Source organism: Cnephaeus nilssonii (assembly GCF_951640355.1).
Source record: "Cnephaeus nilssonii genome assembly, chromosome: 2".
In the NCBI taxonomy this organism is placed as follows: domain Eukaryota; kingdom Metazoa; phylum Chordata; class Mammalia; order Chiroptera; family Vespertilionidae; genus Cnephaeus; species Cnephaeus nilssonii.
The window spans coordinates 62,448,647-62,470,167 of NC_137073.1; the positions used below are offsets into that span (position 1 = coordinate 62,448,647).

Here is a 21,521-nt window from a genome sequence, read left to right on the forward strand (position 1 = left end):
TTTATTCCTTTCTCTCTTTCTTCTCCTTCTGTTATTCCCATTAAGCATATATTACACCTTGCTTAATTTTCCCACAGTTCTTGGATAGTCTATTCCATCTCTTTCATTCTTTCCTTCTCTTTGCATTTAAGATTTGGAAGTTTCTACTGACATATCCTCAACCTAGATTCTTTTCTTGGTTGTTTTCAGTCACTTATACTTTTCATTTCTGTTATAGTGTTTTTGATTTCTAATATTTCCTTTTGATTCTTTCTTAGTGTTTTCATCTCTCTGTTTACAGTACCCTTCTGTTTATGAATGTTGTTTACTTTTCCTCCACTTTGAAGACTAAAAAGGCTGATATTGAGTATATCTACTTTCTAGATTAGTAAATCCCCAATTGGGTAGGCTCTGGTAAATTAGTTTCCCTTATAGGCAGGCTTTGTTATGGAAAACAGAGAGCTCGGGGAATATTTCATAAAGATCACTTTTCCTCTCCCACTGTCAGAGATTTTGCTATCTTCATTGTAAGAACCTGGCAGAGCTCCTGGAGGCAAAACTCACAAAAGTGTGGGTGCCACTCTCCACCTTCCCCCACACAACTGTGATTACTTGGAGTTTTTACCTCTCAATATAGTCCAGCAATTCATTAATTAGTTTTAAAGGGTTCCTACCCATACTGGCTCCCACTGCTGGCTTCTGCTCCCAGTAAGCTGTGCTTCTCTTTATCCACCTGTCTCTACAGTTTGGGGGGACAGCAGTTTGCCCTGTGGCAATTCTCTGACAGATCTAAGAGGAGTTGCTGACTTTCTGTTTGTGTAGCTTTTTCTTGTTGTCAGGATGGATGTGACTGATTTTCAAGTTCCAAACTCTTTACATGTTGAACTGGAAACCTCTAAATCACTTTAAAACATTAAAGGATAGGCCTGACTCACCCACAAATATGGTTGAAAGGAAGAGGGTATGATCTATTTTGTCTTAGTTCCTCCACCTTTTACTTGTCTACGTCCCACACTAGTTTTACTCTGAGCTCCTTCAGGGTCAGTTTAGGTGTGGGAAGAAAAGGCTTTTGTAAATTGAGGTCATTGTCCCTTCTGTAACAAATGTCCAAATGTTGGTGCTTTCTGTCCTTAGGTACATTGCTACATTTTTGGAGATTCACCCAAATCCAGGAATTTCAATATTGCCACTCCCTGATACATGAGATGCATGCTCCACCGAGCACCTAAAAATTTCCATGTGGCCCATCTGCTGGTGGCTTAAACAACCTGGTTCTTCTGGTTGGTATGCTTCTCCCTTCTTTCTACTGGATTTGCTTCTCTCCTTTCAAAACAATTCTACCCTAGTGTCACGGGTTGAATTATGCCCTTCTTCCCAAAAGATATATTGAAGTCCTCATCCCAGTATATAGGAATGTAACCTTATTTGATAATTAGAACATTAATCAAGTTAAAATTAGTTAAATTAGTTCATTAGGGTGGCCCCCCCAAATAATATGATTGTTATCTCTATAAAAAGGAGAAATTTGGACACAGAGCCAGAACATAGGGATAATGCCATCTGAAGACAAAGGCAGCCATTTGGGTAATGCATTTACAAACCAAGGGGCATGAAAGATTCCTTTCAAACCACTAGAATCTTGAAGGGAGGCATGGAACAAGTTCTTCCTCACAGTCCTAAGAAGGGAACAACCCTGTACCTTAATTTGATTTTGGACTTCTAATCTCCAGAATTGTGAGACAATTTCTGTTGTTTTAGCCACCTAGTTTGAGATACAGAAGGTCCTTAAATAACATTGTTTTTATTCAACATCATTTCATTATATATACATTGGCGAGGCGGAAAAAAATGATTCCTGGCTGGGGTCACTGTCTATGAGGAGTTAGCTAATTTTCCCCATGCCTTCACGAGTTTTCTCTAGGTACTCTGGTTTTGTCCCACGCCCTAGAGATGTACACAGTAAGTTAACTGGCAAGTCTAAATTACCCCGTTGTGAGTGAGAGTGGGGTGAGTGTGTGTGAGTGAGCTCTGCAAAGGACTGCCGTTCTACCCAGGGTTGGTTCTTGCCTTGTTCCCTGAGCTGATGGGATAGGCTCTGGCCACCTTCAACACTGAGCAGGTTAGAAATTATTTCACTTGTTTTTATTAGTCTTTCTTAAATGTATGTATAGCTCATTCACATTTATTTCAATGTGGACTATTGGAAGTGTTTGGGTCTTTATTTAGAACTTCGGTGATGTTTTTGTGACCAGAAGTACCGTATACTATAAGAACTTATCTAATTTATATCAATTAATCTATGGTAAAATGAGTTTCATTATACCTTGCTTTGCTTGAAGTTGTAGTTTCCAAGATCCTATCAATGGATGTTAAGTGAGGACTCACTATACTGCCTGCCTAGGAAAGCCATAGAAAACTAATACATACAACCATTTGCTACTATGTCTACTAGCTGTTGGAAAAACTTGACTGTTCTTATATTTTTACTCTATCATCACAGGTACCCTTATTCAATGTCTTGCCTTTAAATATTTCCACTCAAGAGAGTTGTCAATCACTTTTTGGACTCCTCTTTTCCCCAATCCAAGGTTATTGGACACGTTTTCCCTGCTCCCCATCCTCTACCCCAAATCTCTTACCATCCTCATCCTTAGTGGAGGCCTGGGGTGGACAGGGGCCAGATGTTATGGATTTATGGAAATGATTCTTTATTTTATTGGAGTAGGGAAGCTCTTAAAGGTTTTGAAGAGGAAAGGAACAAATTCTGATTTGCATTTTAAAAGGATTTCTACAGCTGCCAGGAGACTAGACTATAGGGAGGCAAGAATAGTAGCCTGTAGAACAAGTAAGAGACAACCACATCCATTGAGGACTACCTTTTGAAAAGAGACCCAACAGATTTTGCCGAGAGATTGGATGTGGAATGTCAGAGAAAGAGAAATCAAAGGATGACCTGAACAATTTTAAGAATCAATGTGCCATTTACTGAGATGGAAAGATGTGCAACAGAACAAGTTTTGGAGGTAGAAAATGTGGAGTTTTAATTGCATGTTAAATACCGTAGTAGATATGTAGAAGAAGTTAGATAGATGAATACAGAACCCAATGAAGGCATGGCTGGCTATTTAGGGCATTTTCATGGGTAATTTTTTTACTATCAGGGATTTTTGCCATAAGGGCTGAATGGCAAACCCCGATAGCAATGTGGCTATAGCTTTCCACAGCTGTTTCCAATCGAGGCATACCCCCATTTCAGAGCGAGCTGTTTTACTGCGCTTCACAGGGGTTTTAGTGGTTTTCAGACTACCAATATATATATATATATATATATTGGTTTTTGTTTTTTTTTGCAAATTGAAGGCAAGACCCTCCGCCAACAAAAAGATGAGGACACACTTTATCGCTGTGATCTCGATCAGAACCTGCAATGTCTCCAAGGTATGCCTGTGTTCAGCAAACAGGAAAAAGGGCAGGCTCAGGGAACCTGTACTTAACTCCCTACTTTATCTAAATCGTAACTGAAAGGTAAATTTTATCTTCTGTATCACCTCCGGTCTTGACCCGAGTTGAATGGATCGCTAAAGGGGGATAAACCGCAGTAGCAGGGTGGGCAATTACTGGTAGCAGCAGGCACACTCCCGGAATTGTGACTTAGATTCCGCTTGAAGAACCAGGCTTCAGGGTGGCTCCAGGGAGTGGTGTCCCGCCCTTCAGACAAGCGAGTGTGGGGGAGCACAGCCCGCAGGTAAGGAACGTGCCCACTCTTACCTTCCCGGGCCTCTCTCCCAGCCTACCCAGAGCCGCGGGAACCCGGCCAGAGACCACGCCCCGCCCATTTCCGGATTTGGCGCCGTCGCGTGCGCGATGACGTTTCAGTCTCTCGCGGACCCCGGAAGTGCAACTTGAACTTGTTCGGGGCGCGGATCCCGAGAGGGAAAGTCACTACCGCCGCACGAGGGAGTTCGCCGGGGCGCTTTGGAAGGCCACGCCTCCTGCCGCCTCCCCCCGCAGCCCTGCAGCCGCGGGCAGAGCTCAGGTAGGACCTCAGTCTGCGGGGACGTGAGTCCCCGGCGGGCCAGGGCCGGGATCAGAGTAGGGGGCTGGCTTGGTCCTTCTCGGGTGGGGGTTGCTGGCCCAGGGCCGGAGGTTCCCTAGAGCTACGATGCGTTTGGTGCGGACACCTCTGATGTAGGTCCCGGACCCCACTGACGGGCGGTTCCCACCCTCCGTGGCGGGGCGGGACACGTGTGTTCCTAAATGACTTTCCTTACACCGGGACGTGGCGGGTTCTGGGAGCCCTAGAGTGTAACCTGTACTAGGCTTTCTCAGATGGGGAGATAGCGAGGGTCTATGGTTAAAGATTTTTTTTTTTTTTCCTACAGAAATTATCAACTGCCAAAACTTTACCAAAGGTCATTTATTGCAGACAGAAGGTTAAAGTGCGGTTATAAAATGTTCTCAAAAGTTGCAGCATGCGTGGACGCTGGTGGGACATTTAACGGGGATGAATTCTTAGTTGAACACTTTTGACTTGGAAATAAAGTTAGGTATATTTAGGAAGCAGTCTTTTCTAGTGCTCCAGAGTGTGTGTCTGTTGGGCCAAGTAACTAGTTACTTAATTTTTTACTATATTTGTTAACAACCTACTTTGTTGCATTTGTCCATTTACTCCAATACTCTGAAAACTTGTAAAGGGGAAATTTAGTGGTTTTCAGACTACCAAGTTCTTGTAACTTTTATCAAAATATGTGCAATGTGATGTTTGCTATGCAGTACATAGTTTCATTTTATCTTAAAGCAGTGTTAGAGCTAAATTCTTTATTTTTTGTCCTTTATCCAGCACGATGAAGGATAGATATACTGTATTCATTTCGCGTTTTTAGAAACTGAGTCAGAGAGTACTGTTTGGAGAGCTTAATTAAGATGGTACAGTCATTGCTGGTACCAGGCTTCTGTCTGACTGTTACACTAGGTGTTCCTACCACTTCACTAGTGAAGCCTAAACAGGGATGCTCTGGATGGCTTTGGGGCAGTGGCTGCTGCAAGGCTGGTAGATGGTACCAAGACCAAGAGGGAATGTGCTCTGCGAAGCTGTGAATATCCATCTATTCATTTAACAACTATTTATCGGCTACCTTCAATGTGCCAAGTAGTGTTCTAGGTGCTGGGAATACAATCCTGGCCAATAAAGTCCTTATGCTTCTGAAGTTACTTGGTACAGTAAATCCTCCATTTTGTGGACCTCGATTTAACGGACAAAATTTCTGTATGTCCTATGTGAAAATTAGCACTTTAAAATGCTTTTAGCCAAGATTTGCTTATAATTAAAGTAATAGGTTATTTTTTTGTTACTAATCACCGTTATGTTTAACAAATTTTATGGAATAGGCCATATGTTGGAAAAAACACTAGTAATTTCACAGACAAATAACTATTACACGTCTACAACTATAGACTACATAGTTAAATCTAATAGTCACCTCTTGTAAACAATATTCAGCAAATGATTACCACGTGATCACACTACATCTTGTGTGGTAATTGGTTCTGTTGTCCTGTGGTGTGACTTTCTAAATCAGTTTTAACACGTGCCAGCCTTTGTTCCCACGTGCGCTAAGCTACGCCCCAGCCGTGTGCATTTGTTTACTCCCAGAGACTGGTGAATGCAAGCATTTACTAGACCTATTCAGTATAAATTTAAAATAACAGTAATACATATAGAAAACTTTTCTGTGAAATTAAACTTTTCATGCATACTTAATTTTAAGCACACAAATGTGTCTACATAAGTAAAAACAGGTAAATTCGATGGTCAGTTTTATAATACATGCATTCGGAAAAACTACTTTATTACATAAGGGACTTTTGGCTTTAATAGACACCCCCTCACCCAAATTAGTCCTTTCGTTATATTGAGGTTTACTGTAGTGGACGAAGAAAGAAAATTAACAAGCGTATACACTGAGTGGCCAGATTACTATGACCACACCATCAGTACTTCATTGGGCCACCTTTTGCCTTCAATACTGCGGCGATTCTTCTTGGCATTGACTCCACGAGATGTTGAAAGGTGATGATGCGAGGAATCTGACACCATGCCTGATGAATAGCACTGTCCAGTTCTGTGATATTTGATGGTTGTGGAACCAGCTGCCTGATGGCTCTTTTAACTTCGTCCCACAAATGCTCAATTGGATTGAGATCTGGTGATTGTGGGGGCCACCTAAGCAAGGTAAAATCTCCCTCATGTTCTTGAAACCACTCCTGCATAATACGAGCACCGTGGCATGGCTCATTGTCTTGCTGGAAGAAGCCATCTCCATTGGGATATGCCATCAACATGATAGGATGAACTTGATCAGCAACGATACTTAGGTATGTTGTGCTATTCAGACGTTGTTCCACACGAATTAAAGGGCCCAAAACATGCCCCAAACCATAACACTGCCTCCACCAGCTTGAAGGGTTGTACTCATGCATGTGGGGTGCATGCTTTCATGCTGTTTCTGCGAAATTCTCACTCTGCCATCTGCATGATGCAACTGGAAACGTGATTCATCGGACCACATGACTTTTTTCCAATGCTCAACTGTCCAATCCTTGTGTTCCTGTGCGAATTGGAGACGTTTTATCTTGGTAACTGCAGACAGCAAAGGTGTTCGAACAGGCCTTCGGCTTCCATATCCCATACGATGCAGTCTACGGCTAATTTGCCTACAAGTGTCAGGTGGTCATAATAATCTGGCCACTCAGTATATATCTCAAGTAGTGATAAGAGCTATGAAGAAAAAGCTCATTAAGGGGAGAGAGAATATTTTAGATAGGGTGATCAAGCTCAGCCTCTGATAAAGGGACATTTATTTGAGGAGATCTAAATGAAGTGAGTGCGGGACAGCTGTTTTCCCGTGGTCGGCAAACTGCGGCTCGCGAGCCACATGTGGCTCTTTGGCCCCTTGAGTGTGGCTCTTCCACAAAATACCACGGCCTGGGCGAGACTGTTTTGAAGAAGTGGCGTTAGAAGAAGTTTAAGTTTAAAAAATTTGGCTCTCAAAAGAAATTTCAATCGTTGTACTGTTGATATTTGGCTCTGTTGACTAATGAGTTTGCCGACCACTGTTTTAGGCCAACAAAAGGCTCTGAGGCAAGAAAACTTTTGGTCTATCTTGGAGTAGTAAAGATGTAGGAATGGAGGCATTAAGGTGCAAAAATCTTGAGAACAAATATTTAGTGATTTGGTGTGTGCATGAGCAATCTTATTTATTGACAGCCTATTTTTCTCAGCTTTCCCAAGCTGACCTCCATGAGGAGAATCTGACATTCTTAGTTATGTAGAGATGTTTCCAACAACACCAACAAAGTCAAGAACCATTTACTCACTTGTACATAACTTGTGCTGTTTTAAAGTCAGATTGGGTTTGCATGATAGCCCTGGATAACTAAGTAGCAAGGACTTCCCTGCTCTATTTCAACTTTATTCTTTATTCATTTTTTTTGTGGTAAGGTATACATAACAACTTTTGCTATTGTAACTATTTTTGACTGTGCATTTCACTGGCATTAAATACATTCACACTGATATGCAACCATCATTATCATCCATCTTCAGAACTTTTCATCTCCTCAACTAAAAATCGGTACCCTTTAAACATTAACTCCCATTACTGCCCTCCCCTCAGCCCTAGCAACCCCCAAACTACTTTTGTCTCTGCGAATTTTGTCTGTACTCCAGGTGCCTCATATAAGTGGAATCATACAAGATTTGCCTTTTTGGAACTGGCTTATTTCACTTAGCCCAATGTCTTCGAGGTTTATCAATGTTGTAGCATGCGTTAAAATATCCTTAGGCTGAATAATATTCCATTGTATGTATATTCCACATTTTGTTTATCCCTTCATTTGTTTGTAGTTACGTGTGTTGCTCCCACCTTTTGGTTACTATGAATGATGCTGCTATGATCATGGCTGTGCGACTCTACTTTCATTTATTTTAGGTATATTCCCAGAAGTGGAATTACTAGATCATATGGTAATTCTATGTTTAATTCTTTAGGAATTGCCGTACTATTATCCACAGTGGCTAGATTATTTTATATTTCCTCCATCAATACACAGAGGTTTCAGTTTCTCCCCTCCTCAACAACACTTCACATCCTCTCCAAATAGGATTTCTGTTTTTTGGTAATAACCAGCCTAATGGGTATGAAGTTGTATCTCCTGTGCTCTTGATTTGCGTTTTCCTAATGAATGGTGATGTTAAGGATCTCTTCATATGTTTTGAGGATGTATACATATGCATATATGTATATCCATTTGGAGTACTATCCATTTGTTTTAAAATCTGATTTTAATAGAAATTCTTGGAGATTTTTTTTTGGATAAATCTTTTAAGAGTTAAAGAAGGCAGTCACTATGTCTTCTGTTGCTCTTCGGTTGCTTTTTTTTTAACCCTAAAATGCTATCATTGTAAAAGCTTCAGTGTCTAGACAAAATATCTGCAGTAACTTCAAACTTAGAAATAAAAGAAACTATAGCATCTTTTGTAAAAATGAATGAACCTTTGAGTATCAGATTGTGATGGAAATGCTTAAGAAAAGCCAGAGATCATTCTGACATACTTTGATTTTTTTATTTTTAATTAGAAGGAAAGGAGTGTATTGATTGGCTGACTGTGCCTGTGAAGTAGCTCTCCTTTGTCTGGTAGCTGAGAAGAGCAGGAAACAGAAGAGACAAAAATGATGAAGAAACAGAGAAAAGAAATGTTGGGTAGCAGTGTAGCATTTGGATGTGGCTAGATGGAGAGAGCCAGAGATCAGTAATAGTAATGGATGGTAAGCACCAGAACTGACAGTAAAGGTGAGAGGACCCAGCAACACAGTGACAGAAAGTAATGTAGCTCCACAGATTGTAATGGATTGGGGGATAGGGTGAGGGAGTGAAAATCCCAGCTACATCTCAGCATGTGGTTCTGAAGTTAGTCACTTGACCTTGAGTAATTCAGTAAGACTGATTGTACATCAAGTAATGTACGTCAGTCCATCTCATCTGGTTCAACAGTCAGTGTTTGGGAGGTGTACAGTCTGTATAGTCCTACTTATAAGTTTTTCAGACCAGGTATCACATAATTTCTATCCAGAAAGTAATGAGGTTTAATTCAGTAATTCAATGAGTAACGTGTAATTCAACATTGTCCAGCATTTTGAAAAAACATTTTAGATTATCTGTTTAAGAAAGAAAGGGATTTTTTAATGGCTAATGGCCCATTAGTTAAAGGTGATACATCTTTTTTTTTTTTAATAATTGAATGTTTTGCACACTGTCATCGTCTATTAAATATTCTTGGGCTATTTCAGTTATGAAGCTCATTTAAATTGATTATTGTGCTTTAATTTAATGAATGAAAAATTAAACCATAATTTTGCTTATCATTCTTTTGCAAATTAAAATAGATTAATTTGCTACAGATGAGGTATCAGATGACTGACTTGCTCAAAATTTCACAGCTAAGTCAAAGACAGGTTACAGACAGCAGTGCTGTGCTGCTTTCTCTGATGTATTGTTTCCTTTTTCTGAGTACAGTTCATTTTATAGTATAGATACTACAATCCTATATAATAAAAGACTAATATGTAAATTGACCAAATGGCAGAACGACAGGTCGCTATGACGCGAATTGACCACCAGGGGGCAGATGCTTAATGCAGTAGCTGCCCCCAGCCCGCAGGCCCCAGGCCAGCCAAGGCGGGTGCCAGCTTCCCCCCCCCACCCCCGCCATCGTCCTGCCAGTCGCCCCACAGAGGGAGGCAATGCCTGGCGGCTGCAGTGGCAACAGGAGGCAGGGCCAGAGAGCAGGGTGCCAGCGGGTTGCCCCACAGATCGGCCCTGATCGCCAGCCAGGCTTAGGGACCCTACCCATGTATGAATTTTGTGCATTGGGCCTCTAGTATAGATAATAGAGGTGATTTTTGCTGTAGAAAAAAATATCACGATGAAGACATTATCGAAGCAAAGCATTCATTGTATGTTTCCTTTTCTTTATAGCACATTGGGTATTTATTTCAGGCATGGCCTATGTTGATAATGTACTTAGGGTTGTTTTGCTGAGAGGTTAAAGAGGTACTAGTAAGACTAAGATTATGGATTTTGGCCTTTGTAAGGTCCTTTAATAGTTTATTATTGCATGATCCAGTAGTACCCAACAGTGTAATTACTAAGGGCTGTGGGATGTGGCTAGCATTCCTGTCCCTTGCTAATCATATTGCCGTCATATTTGATCTGGCATAAGAAAGCAGCTGGAAAGATACTATATGTGATTCAACAGATATACTACCTCTATTTAAAAAACAATTCAGAATTAATATCCAAGGTAATGAAGGAGTGTGAGTGATACCTTTTTAATGTATAAAGCATAGCTTAGTTTTCTGTGCCTTGTTTAGAACATGGACCAAACTAACATTGTGACCAAGATTATATTTCAAGGTGAGGCATTTAAAAAATGTGAAAAATTTGATTAATTGATGGGTGAGATGCTCATTTGATTTGAACCCTATTCTTCTGCATATAATTGTTTTTGTCTATGCTATATAAATGATTCTGGTTCTAACTCCAGAAGTTTGGAAATTAATCATCTTGATCCATTTGGCTTAACACCCTCTAATGTAGTTGGAGTACTTATCTTAAGTGGTCATATCCAGGAATTGGTTGGGGGAGAGGGTAGGAAGGATCAGTGAAGAACATTAGGCAAGTTCAGGTAGCAAAGAAAGGTAGTCTGTCAGTAGGGATTAGCTCAACAGGGATAGGACTCTGGTCTCAAAAGATATAGGGAGAAGGGGAGATAAACAGGCAAAGGCCCAAGATCTAAATGAACCAAAATATGAGGAAAGGAAAACAGAGCAAGAGTTAGTTAGGGTCTCAGTTAATTAGAATCAGTAAAAGATGGATACCTAATCATAAGGCAGTCTGACCTCACACTTGAGGATCTTACATGCTGGTTGCATGTCTGCTATAAAGGTAAGACTTTAACAAAATATTTTGTATTATGATAGAAGTATGTTGGGAGAGGCACAATGCCTTGCTTGGGGTTATATAAAGGCTTTCTCGAGAAAATGATGCTTAAATTGAGAACTTAAGGATCAGTTAGTTATTGCTTCTCAGCCTTTTGGCTAAGATCAAGTGTAGTATCTATTCTTACCAGTTTCATATCAGATATACCCTCTATCTGAAGACAATATATTAAATGGATTTTTGGAGTTAGGAGATGGATTAGGAGCTTGCTTCGTCTACTACACACATTGACCAGGTATTGCAGTACTTCTGTTGTAGGTGATGGGGATGACACTAGGTGTTTGACCAGTGGGGTCCGACCAAACCTGGTTTCAGTGACCTCAGTACTTGGGTTCTGGCTAGTAAAGAATTCAGAACAAGACCCAACTGTAAGATAACATTTATTGGGTAAATTACAGAGGTAGAAAAAGGAATTCCTAGAGGAAATGGGCTTAGGAAATAAGTTACAGAGGTAAAGGAAGGGCCCTTAGATCTAGGGAGTGGGGAAGCTAATGGTAAAGTGCTTGGGGGAGAGTGAGAGGGAAACACAGGGACATGCTCCCTGGAGGGAGAGCGCACTGGGACCTTCGTCCTAAGGGTTTTAAAGGTGAGATTTTAGGGAAGGTCCCAGGGAAAGATCTTCATAGAATATTCAGCAGTTTTCCAGGTGTGTCCTTTCAGGGTTGTGGTCTCCACTGATTGATTGGCTGTCACCAGAGTTTTATTCAATACAGCTGGTCCTGACGTCAGCAGTGGTTGGTTTGTTGCTTCTCTGGGCCTGGAGCTGAAATACAACTGAGACATAGACGTTATTTCTAGGGAGGAAAGGTCATGGGGTCCAAACCGCATGACCAGTGATATGCTAGGGGAGGAAGAGTCACCCTGGGAGTTAGGTCCAACCCTACAATTGATTGTCTATTGTTAGGCACCTGGGGCTTTTCACCCTGGTGACCTTCTGTACCTGACCTGTGGTCCTTGTTCTGCTGTGTCTGTCTTAACTGCCTACAGCACTTCCAGGAATGGTGCACCAAAAAAAAAACACCTCTCAGCAGTCTGATGTTTGTTAAAACAAAAAGGCATTTGCAATTACTAGAGGAGAAAGTTTGTTGTCATGAGAGATAGAAGGAAGAGATAGAAGCCAAATCACTGCGGGTGGGGGACTTACAAGGAGAGAAGGCTTGTATAGTTTACTGAGGAGTAGAGACTTGCCTCTCTAGACATAAAAAAATCCTGATTGTTTTTTCTTGTCTCTTGTGTAGTGAAGAATTTAACCATGCTCAAAAAGAGGTCTGGCCTTTGTCCTCAGCCTCTTGGCTGGTAAACTCTGGTATCTTTGTTTACCTGGGGGCCTTGGGTCACATTGTGCAACTGTGATTTAGGGTGTAATTAGCCATTCTCTTGTAGTCTTGGGATGGAGACTGCCTATGCCAGAAATACTAACTGTATGACTTAGGGTGGGGGCTTTGGGCCACATGGTATCAGTTGACCTGGAAACCTAGATCAACCATGTAGCCAATCATGCCTCCATGGAGCCCCACTAAAACTGAACATCATGTCTCCTGTTAGCTTTCCTGGTTGGCAATAATACTCCGTGTACATTGTCAGACATAGATATGGGCAGAGTAGCATGTCCGTGAGTCCACAGGGAGAGGACATCAGAAGCTCCATGTTTGGTACTCTCCTGAGCTCTGTCCTGTGTGCTTCTCTTCCCCAGTGTAAATCTTTATCCTTTCCCTATAATAAACCATAGCCGTGAATATAACAGTTTTCAGTGAGTTCATTGAGTCTTTAATAATAAAGTAATAATAATAATTTGTCATCTGATAATAATTATAGGGAATTTTTGAACCTTAGGGGACTTTGGGAAGCCTCTGAACTTGCAATTGGTGTTAAAAGTGGGGGTAGTCTCTTGTGTGGACTGTGCCCTCTAACTCTGTAGTTATCCACGAACTTCCACATCTCCTTTCTCTGCTCCTTCCTTTCTCTGATTAAGGACAAAAATGGCCTTAGAATTTTAAAGCAGAGCCAAATGAACTGATGATGTTGAAGTAAGTTATTTTCTAAGGTTAGAGGATATTTGGGAAAGTATCAAGAATATTATCACACAGTTGTCTCTGTACATGATAAAATCCTTGATACATTTCTTTCTAATTGCTATGGACTGAATCCCTTCCGCCCCCCGCCACTCAAATGCATATGTTGAAGCCCAAATCCCAAGGAAAATATGTAAGGTTAAATGAAGTCACAGGGTGGGACCCTGATCTGTTAGTATGTGTCCTCATAAGAAGAGACACCAGAGTGCTCCCTGGATTGCTTTCTCCACCCAGTGAGGACATAGCAATAAGATGGCTGTCTCAAGCCAGGAATAGGTAGGGTTCTCACCATAAACCAGCCCTGCCCGACCTTGCCCTGAGATTTACAGCCTCCAGAACTCTGAGAAAATAAATTTCTGTTTAAGCCTTCTAGTTTCTGGTATTTTGTTATGACAGCCTGAGCAGACTAATATACCAGTTAATTGGATTGCTTGTGCTCTAGTAGAGGCATGTTTAGAGTTTGAACTTAGTTTCCCATAGACCCAGAAAGAAGAAAGTAGTCAGAAAGAAGAAATTAGTGAAGAATTTTAGATTATGTACCATCCAAAGTGACTGAGGGAAAAAGAAAGTGCATGAAAGTAGAAGAAAGAAAGAAGGAAAATGGAATGAAAGATGACAGGAAATAATACATTGTGTTATGCTTGAAAAAGATCCAATTTAATTTTTTTCTATAGTTTGAAAATAGGTTGAGGAACTTTACCTTCTAACAAGATTTGTCGCAGATTTCGTTTAAAGATTATTTTTCTGGGACTGTCTTTGGAGAACTGGTGGGAAGTAGGTTACTGGATGGCTTGTGTTTTATAAGCTGCTAGTGGTTATTATACTGGGAGCATTCTTTTTAAAAAATATATTTTTATTGATTGCAGAGAGGAAGAGAGAGGAGAGACAGAATCATCAATGATGAGAGAGAATCATTGATCAGCTGCCTCCTGCATACCCCTTTACTGAGGATCAAACCCGAAACTGGGCATTTGCCCTTACATGGGAATCGAACTTCAACCTCCTTGTTTATGGGTCGATGCTCAATCATTGACTGACCCATACCAGCTGGGCTTTTTTTTTTTTTTTTAATACTTTATTTTTGTATGCCTTTTACAAAGTGATAGTATTTTTGTACAAGGAAAAACCTCTTGGGCAATTAAAAAAAAGACTTTTATAACATTAAAAAATGGATTTACTCTTAATTTATTAGGAACTTAACCTGCTACCTTATACGTTTAGGTATTCCTAAGACTTGGAGAGCGAATAGAGTGGTTTCAATCTATATATATAAAAGGCTAAGTGACCGACTGTGTGTCGGTCCAACTGGCCGGTACATATGACACACACTGGCAATCCTATATAATAAAGACGTAATATGCAAATGGTCATTACGCCGTGAAGCATAACGACTGACCGGATCACAGATCAGCAGGAGGGTGGGGCAGCGAGCTATAAGGGGGCAGCAAAGAGCTACAGGAGGGGGCAGGGCAGCAAGCTTTGGGGGGGAAGCGGGGGAGCTACAGGAGGGCGGGGCAGTGGGATGAGAGCTACTGGAGGGCGGCAGTGAGCTACTGGTGAGCTACTGGCGCACGGATTCGTGTGCAGGACTATTAGTTTAACCTTTTGCACTCGGATGTCGAGTGTGACTCGACACGGTTAGCATCGGTAGCAGCTTTTTTTATACTCTTTGAATGTATCAATAATTTGAAATATAAAAAAATCCAAATAAATAAGTTTGTATGAAAAGAAACTCCAGTTTTTTTATTCTACTGCCGTGCTTTGTAAAATCTGGGGTATTTAAAAAATTAAATCCCGAGTAGAATAAAGGAATCGAGAAAAAGCAAGCGAGTGCAAAGAGTTAAAAATAAATGTTGACTTGCGTATGTACAATACATATAAAGCTCTCGCTGACGCCAGTCACACACGTGTGTTTCGAGCTGTCATTGTCGATTGAGAATTTGGTTGTTTTTGTTGACATTCTGAAGCTGTGACCATCCATCCATCCGATAAAGAGCCTATATCTTACAGCTTAATAAAATGCAAAGTGAGAATGAAATTGGGAAAGCAAAATGGTTCAGTCACTATGGAAAAGTTTGGCAGTTTCTATCATCTTAAACATACACTTACCATACAACTGAGCAAGTTCACTCTGAGGTATTTACCCAAGTGAATGGACAATTTATGTTCACTTAAAAACCTACACATAAATGTTTATAATGGCTTTTTTCATAATCAACAAAAACTGGAAACAACACATATGTCCTTCAGCTGGTGAATGATAAACAAACTATGATACATCCATACAATTGGGTACTACTCAGCAATTAATATTCTAATTAATTTCCTTTCAATGTGCATGAATCCATGTACCGGGCCACTAGTTAGATATAAAAAGTAAAGGAGAATTTGCCCAGCTTGCGTGTCTCAGTGGCTAAGCATCGACCTATGAACCAGGAGGTCAAGGTTCGATTCCTGATTAGGGCACATTCCTGATTAGGGTCAAGGTTCGATTCCTGATTAGAACCCTGATGTGGGCTCGATCCTCATTGGGGGCATATAGGAGGCAACTGATTGTTGATTCTCTCTCATTGATGTTTCAATCTCTCTCTCCCTCTTTCTTCCTCTCTTTGAAATCAATAAAAATATATTTGAAAAAAAAAGGCAAAGGAGAATTTAATAGAACAAATAAAATTAATAGATATGTATTCATCTACAATTTGTGTGTGTTTCTACTATTTCCTAGATATGATGGAAGGGTTTTGGTAGGCAATTTTTCAGTAAATAAGAGTGAAAAATCTAGATTGGAATGTAGGACCTTCCAAGCTTAGAGGAACTAAATATAATATTTGAATTATAAGCATTAAGTTTTTTGTTAGGGGTGTTGAAATAGCATAAACACTAGAAATTTACCAGTAAGATGTAAAAAATGTGTGGAATAGAGCAAAATAACACAAAAAACAAGAATTGGAGTTATGTGTTTGCAAGGAATATAATTACGAGCATTGACATTAGAATTAGTCTTAGATAGTAATGATATGTCAGTAACCATATTACCCAGATGTAGATATGGCATAGGGAGGTATATCATGAGTTGTCAATGATGAACTTTCAGGCACATGGATATATACATAGATGGTAAAGATCTGAGAGCAGAGGGAAATATCCTTATGTGAGGATTTGGTGTTATTGATTATTATTTTTTTTCTTTTAGAGAGAGAGAGAGAGGAAGGAAGGGGAAAGAGAGATAAAGAGAAACATTGATGTGAGAGAGAAACATTGTTCAGTTGCTTCCCCTGTGTTGCCTGCTGACCGGGAGTCTAACCCACAACCTTTTGGTGTATGGGATGATGCTACAACCAACTGAGCCAACCAGCCAGGGCAAATATTACCATATTTAAAATTTTTACTAACCTGTGCCGATTACAAAAATGGGGGTAACCATGTAGGCTTGGTTTTGGAAAGTACTTTTGACCTGATTCTACTTTCTGAGGAATTATTATAATTATTCTGGGATCATTGCAGTCTTATTTTTATTACTGGTATATCTCTTTTTGTCTTGGATGTTGCTGAACTGTATGGGAGAATACTAGACCATTATGCCCCCTATAATACTGCATAGAGCAGAGTTTGCAAATTGGAGGCCCCCCCAGGCTAAATGGACTTGCACAATCTTTAATGTTTTAAAATTAGTTTCCAACTATGTAAAAATTTATGTGAAAATCTAGGTTTTTGGTTCTTCTTGAAAAACAACTTCCGGCACTCTGGACCTTCTATCTATGTGGCAGCAGTGAGACAAAGAGCAATTCCCCTGAAGTGAGCCACGTGTTTTCCAGTTGTTGTAGCCTTCACACTCATTCAGTCTAAGCTGGGCCTAACTGCTTGCATTTACTATGAGCTTTCTGGTGCCTGTAGATGTTTCAATTTTTTATTCTTGCATTATATAACTTTAACATGGATACTGTTTGTTTTTTACTTTCTGTGGCTGTACTGCATCTATTTTTATTTTTCCTGATTCCTATAGTGATTGGGGTATATGGCATTCAGTCTAGACTCCCTCTATGAGTCTACCTTGTCTATGCTGTAAATCACGTTTTGTTTGTTTTTTTAAATATGTTTTATTGATTTTTTACAGAGAGGAAGAGAGAGGGATAGAGTTAGAAACATCAATCAGCTGCCTCTTGCACACCCCCTACTGGGGATGTGCCCGCAACCAAGGTACATGCCCTTGACCGGAATCAAACCTGGGACCTTTCAGTCCGAAGGTTGACGCTCTATCCACTGAGCCAAACCGGTTTCGGCTAAATCACATTTTTAAAATCTCATTGTGCTCCAGTGATTTCCCTTACGTTGTTGTCAAGGTGGTGATAGGGTCTTTTCTGTAGGTTGGATCTTTCCTGAATTGGAAAGAGGATGTTTATAGATTTGGTTTTAGGATCCAGCAAAGTTGTTCATTGGAGATCATTTTGTACCTCTTTATTTCAGCATCAAGCATTTTTAATGTATATCCTGTGTTTTTTTTAAGGGTCTTTTCTTACATTTTTCTAGGGACTAATATGATAAATCAGTTTGCTAATGTATTTGACAGGTGATTGTGATTAGACCATTATTGCTCATAGGTAATATTCCATTATTTTGAAAAAGTGTGAGTGATTATGATGGTGAAAATTTTATCTGCATTAGGAATACTACAAGTACTTTTAAGAAAATAGACATTTCAGTTTTATCATTTAAAACAAGCCATTTCAAACTAGCTTATTCATTCTGAATATTTTTCTCAATAAAAAATGTATAATTATTTTAATCCAAACAAACATGTGTTTGTATTTTTGACTGTACTAATTAAAAAGTACAGTCTCCTTTTCTGTCTGTCAATGAACAAAGACTTTCAGTGAGATCAGCCCTTAATACTGAAAATATTGAGTTATGTAAGCTAATTTTCTACTATTTTTTAAATCCAAAGACAGTAAAAGAAAGCATTTCTGTTTTGGTAAATCCAAAGGAAGCTCCTTCTTCACATAAAAAGTAAATTATTGCTGAATTGGAAAATCAGTAAGCAATTCAGTAATGATGAGAATGAATGAGTCTGGGAGCTTAAGTGATGCTCACTAGTTCACTGCAGATTTAAAGATATATTGTCTATTGCTGTGTAACAAATTACCCCAAAACTTAGCAGCTTAAAATGAAAGATATTTATTATCTTATACAGTCGCTTAGGGTTAGAAATTTTGGAACAGCTTAGCTGAGTGCTTCTGGTTTAGGATCTCTCATGAGGTTGTAGTACAGTGTCATTAAAAACTAAATAAAACCCATCAAACACATTAACAGCAATGCCACAAGTTTATAGAAGCTCTGCCAATTTATGTATGGTCAGATTTCAGGTAGTTACTTAGGGACTAAGTAGTGCCTGAGGTCTTTTGGCAAAACTTGTGGATAATATTTCAAATGAACAAAATACAGATTTATTTAAAATAAAGTATAGGCCTTTAAGTATACACACTTAGACTAAGCATTGGTGCTAATTCTATGTTAGTCCAGGCAGCTTTATCATTTTCTCACTGCTAATTTGTATACCAATAAAGGATGGTTGAATCAACATCTGTTTTTCAGTAAAAGGAAGTTTAACACATGCAGAAAAAGCAGTATTTTCAGCATTTGTCATTTAAACAAATAGATATGAGTTTAACAAAATGTTATGTTCAGACAAAGCACCAGATAAAATGTTTTATGCTTGTTTTATTCTCATTCTAACAACAAGTCCTCCCTCCAGTGGCTGCTGTTACAGCATTTTCTTTTTTCACCTTATTTTGGGAAAACAAGGAAAGTTACTTTTTTCCCCATTTTTGTGTTTTGTTGAAAGACTGGCAGATGATCCTCTGTGGGAAATATTCTTTTGTGACTAGATGAGCTCACCCTCTAGTAACCAAGGGGGCAGATTATTATGAATTGAATTCTAAGTTCTTGTCTTTCATTTTCAAGTTGCTTATAACTGCTCCTTATGCCAGTGTTTAAAAATTTTAATTGCATGTATATCTTCAAAGGCAGATTTTAATTGTTATATTTAATAACGGTAGTGTACAACATAAATGACAGTTGACATTTTCAGAAGTATGTAGTTGTCTTTTAAAATATCCTATATAATAAAAGCCTAATATGCTAAGTGTCCAGTCATCTGGTTGTCCATTCAACCAATTAAAGCATAATATGCTAATGGGAAATAATGATATTCTAAGGCTGCTCAACCACTTGCTATGATGTGCACTGACCACCAGGGGGCAGATGATCTGACTGGTAGGTTAGCTTGCTGCTGTGGTCTGGCCGATCGGGAATGAGCAAGATGGGCCGGACACGCCCTGGAGTCCTCCCGCGGTCCCTCCCCAGCTGGCCAACTTCCTGTGTCCCTCCCAGGCCCCAATCATGCACCGGTGGGATCCCTCGGCCTGGCCTTCACCCTCGCAATCTGGGACCCCTCGGGGGATGTCGGAGAGACTGTTTCAGCCCAATCCCGCAGGCCAGGCCAAGGGACCCCACTGGTGCATGAATTCGTGCACCAGGCCTCTAGTTGTATTATAAAGTTTTGGGACATTATTATTTTTTAATACTGTTTTTTATTTTATTAAATTTGTTAGTGGGACATTGGTTAATAGAATCATACAGGTTTCAGGTGTAGGTTTCTGTGTTACAAGATCTGCTTATTGTATTGTGTGCCCACCACCCAAAGTCAAAGCATCTTCTGTCACCATATATTAGGTCCCTTTCACCCCCCCACCTGCCTACCCACTTCCCTCTGGCAACCACCACACTGATGTTTGTGTCCATGAGTTTCACTTTTATATCCCACATATGAGTGAAATTATGTGGTTCTGAGCTTTTTCTGAATGACTTATTTCACTTAGGATAATATTCTCAAGGTCCATCCATGTTGTCTCAAATGAACACAGGGGTGCATATATCTTGGCAAATACATGTTTTCAAGTTTTCCGGTATATACCCAGGAGAGGGATTGCTGGGTCACATGGTAGCTCTATTTTTAATTTTTTGAGGAATTGCCAAACTGTTTTTCTAGTGGCTGTACCAATCTACATTTTCATCAGCAGTGAATGAGGGTTCCTTTTTCTCCACAACCTCTCCAACACTTATTACAAATATCTTGTTGATAATAGCTGCTCTAACAGGTGTGAGGTGGTGTCTCATTGTAGTTTTGATTGCATTTCCCTAATAGGTAGTGAAGTTGAGCATCTTTTCATTGTTGGTGGTTTGTATTTCTTCTTGGGAGAGGTGTCTGTTTAGGTCCTCTACCCATATTTTGGATTGGGTTGTTTGTTTGGTGTTGAGTTTTATGAGTTCTTTATATATTTTGGATATTAAACCTTCGTTGGATCTATTGTTTGCAAATATCATCTCCCATTCGGTTGTTGGTTACTTTTGCTATGCAAAAGCTTTTGAGTTTAGTCCCATAGAACATTATCTGCCCGTATACATGTGGCTTTATATATGGACTCTCAATTCTGTTCCATTGATCTGTGTGTCTATTTTTCTGCCAATACCATGCTGTTTTGATTATCATAGCTCTGTAGTATAATTTGAAGTCAGGTAGTGTAATACCTCCAGCTTTGTTCTTTTTTCTCATAATCACTTTGGCTATTCGGGGTCTTTTGTGGTTCCATACATATCTCATGATATTTTGTTCTATTTCTTTAAAAAATGACATTGGGATTTTGCCAGGGCTGAATGGCAGCCCCTGAACTACAGATGAACAGATTACACTGACACAGTTTCACTGTGAGGGAGAGGGCTAAGGGACGGCCTGGCTGATTGTGAACAGGCAATCTCGATTGCCTGCCTCATTAGGCTTTTATTGGAATTTTTATTTTTAGATACAATCAGTAGGGTGAGTAATCTTGGGGGGACACATGTATTTACATTGTCCTCTAGGCAAGGGCATCCAGGAATTAAGCATAAGGATTCCAGTAAGCACCCGAGAGTCTGCACATACACAGACTTGTTTGGAAAGGTCAAGGAATAATTAGGGGCGCCGCCTTCACTCCCCTAGTCTCCCCTAAGTCAGAATTCTGATAAACAGGCAGGCGGCCTTCCACACACTTCCCCTTTATCAGAATGTCCTCCTTACAAACTTTCCAAACAAGTTTCGTGTGCTCCCCAACAAGATTTGATGGGTATTGCATTAAATCTGTATATTGCTTTAGGTAATATGGCCATTTTAACTATTTGATTCTTCCAATACATAAACACGGGATATTTTTACATTTTGTCGTGTCTTCTTCAATCTTTTTTTAATAAAGCTTTGTAGTTTTCAGGTATATAGGTCTTTGATGTCTTCCCTTGTTAAGTTTATTCCTAGGTATTTTATTCTTTTGGTTGCAATTGCAAAAGAAATGTTTTTCTTCTTTTGTTCCTGAAGTTTTGTTG

The 21,521-nt window shown here is 39.8% G+C and overlaps 2 protein-coding genes across 5 annotated transcripts in view; both read left to right on the plus strand.

The window, feature by feature from the left end:
- KIAA0825 overlaps nt 1-3,408 on the plus strand; it is a 366,280-nt gene extending 362,872 nt beyond the window's left edge. Inside the window, exon 21 of the mRNA XM_079798899.1 lies at nt 3,340-3,408. Coding sequence (XP_079655025.1) covers nt 3,340-3,367 — 28 coding nt within the window. The 3' untranslated portion in view covers nt 3,368-3,408. The remainder of the gene's footprint in view (nt 1-3,339) is intronic.
- A 467-nt stretch (nt 3,409-3,875) lies between these two features.
- Nucleotides 3,876-21,521, plus strand: part of ARB2A (ARB2 cotranscriptional regulator A) — a 372,775-nt gene continuing 355,129 nt past the window's right edge. For all 4 annotated transcript variants that reach the window (XM_079790343.1, XM_079790345.1, XM_079790347.1 and 1 more), the window contains exon 1: nt 3,876-4,015. The gene's annotated coding sequence lies outside the window, so the exon portion shown is untranslated. The remainder of the gene's footprint in view (nt 4,016-21,521) is intronic.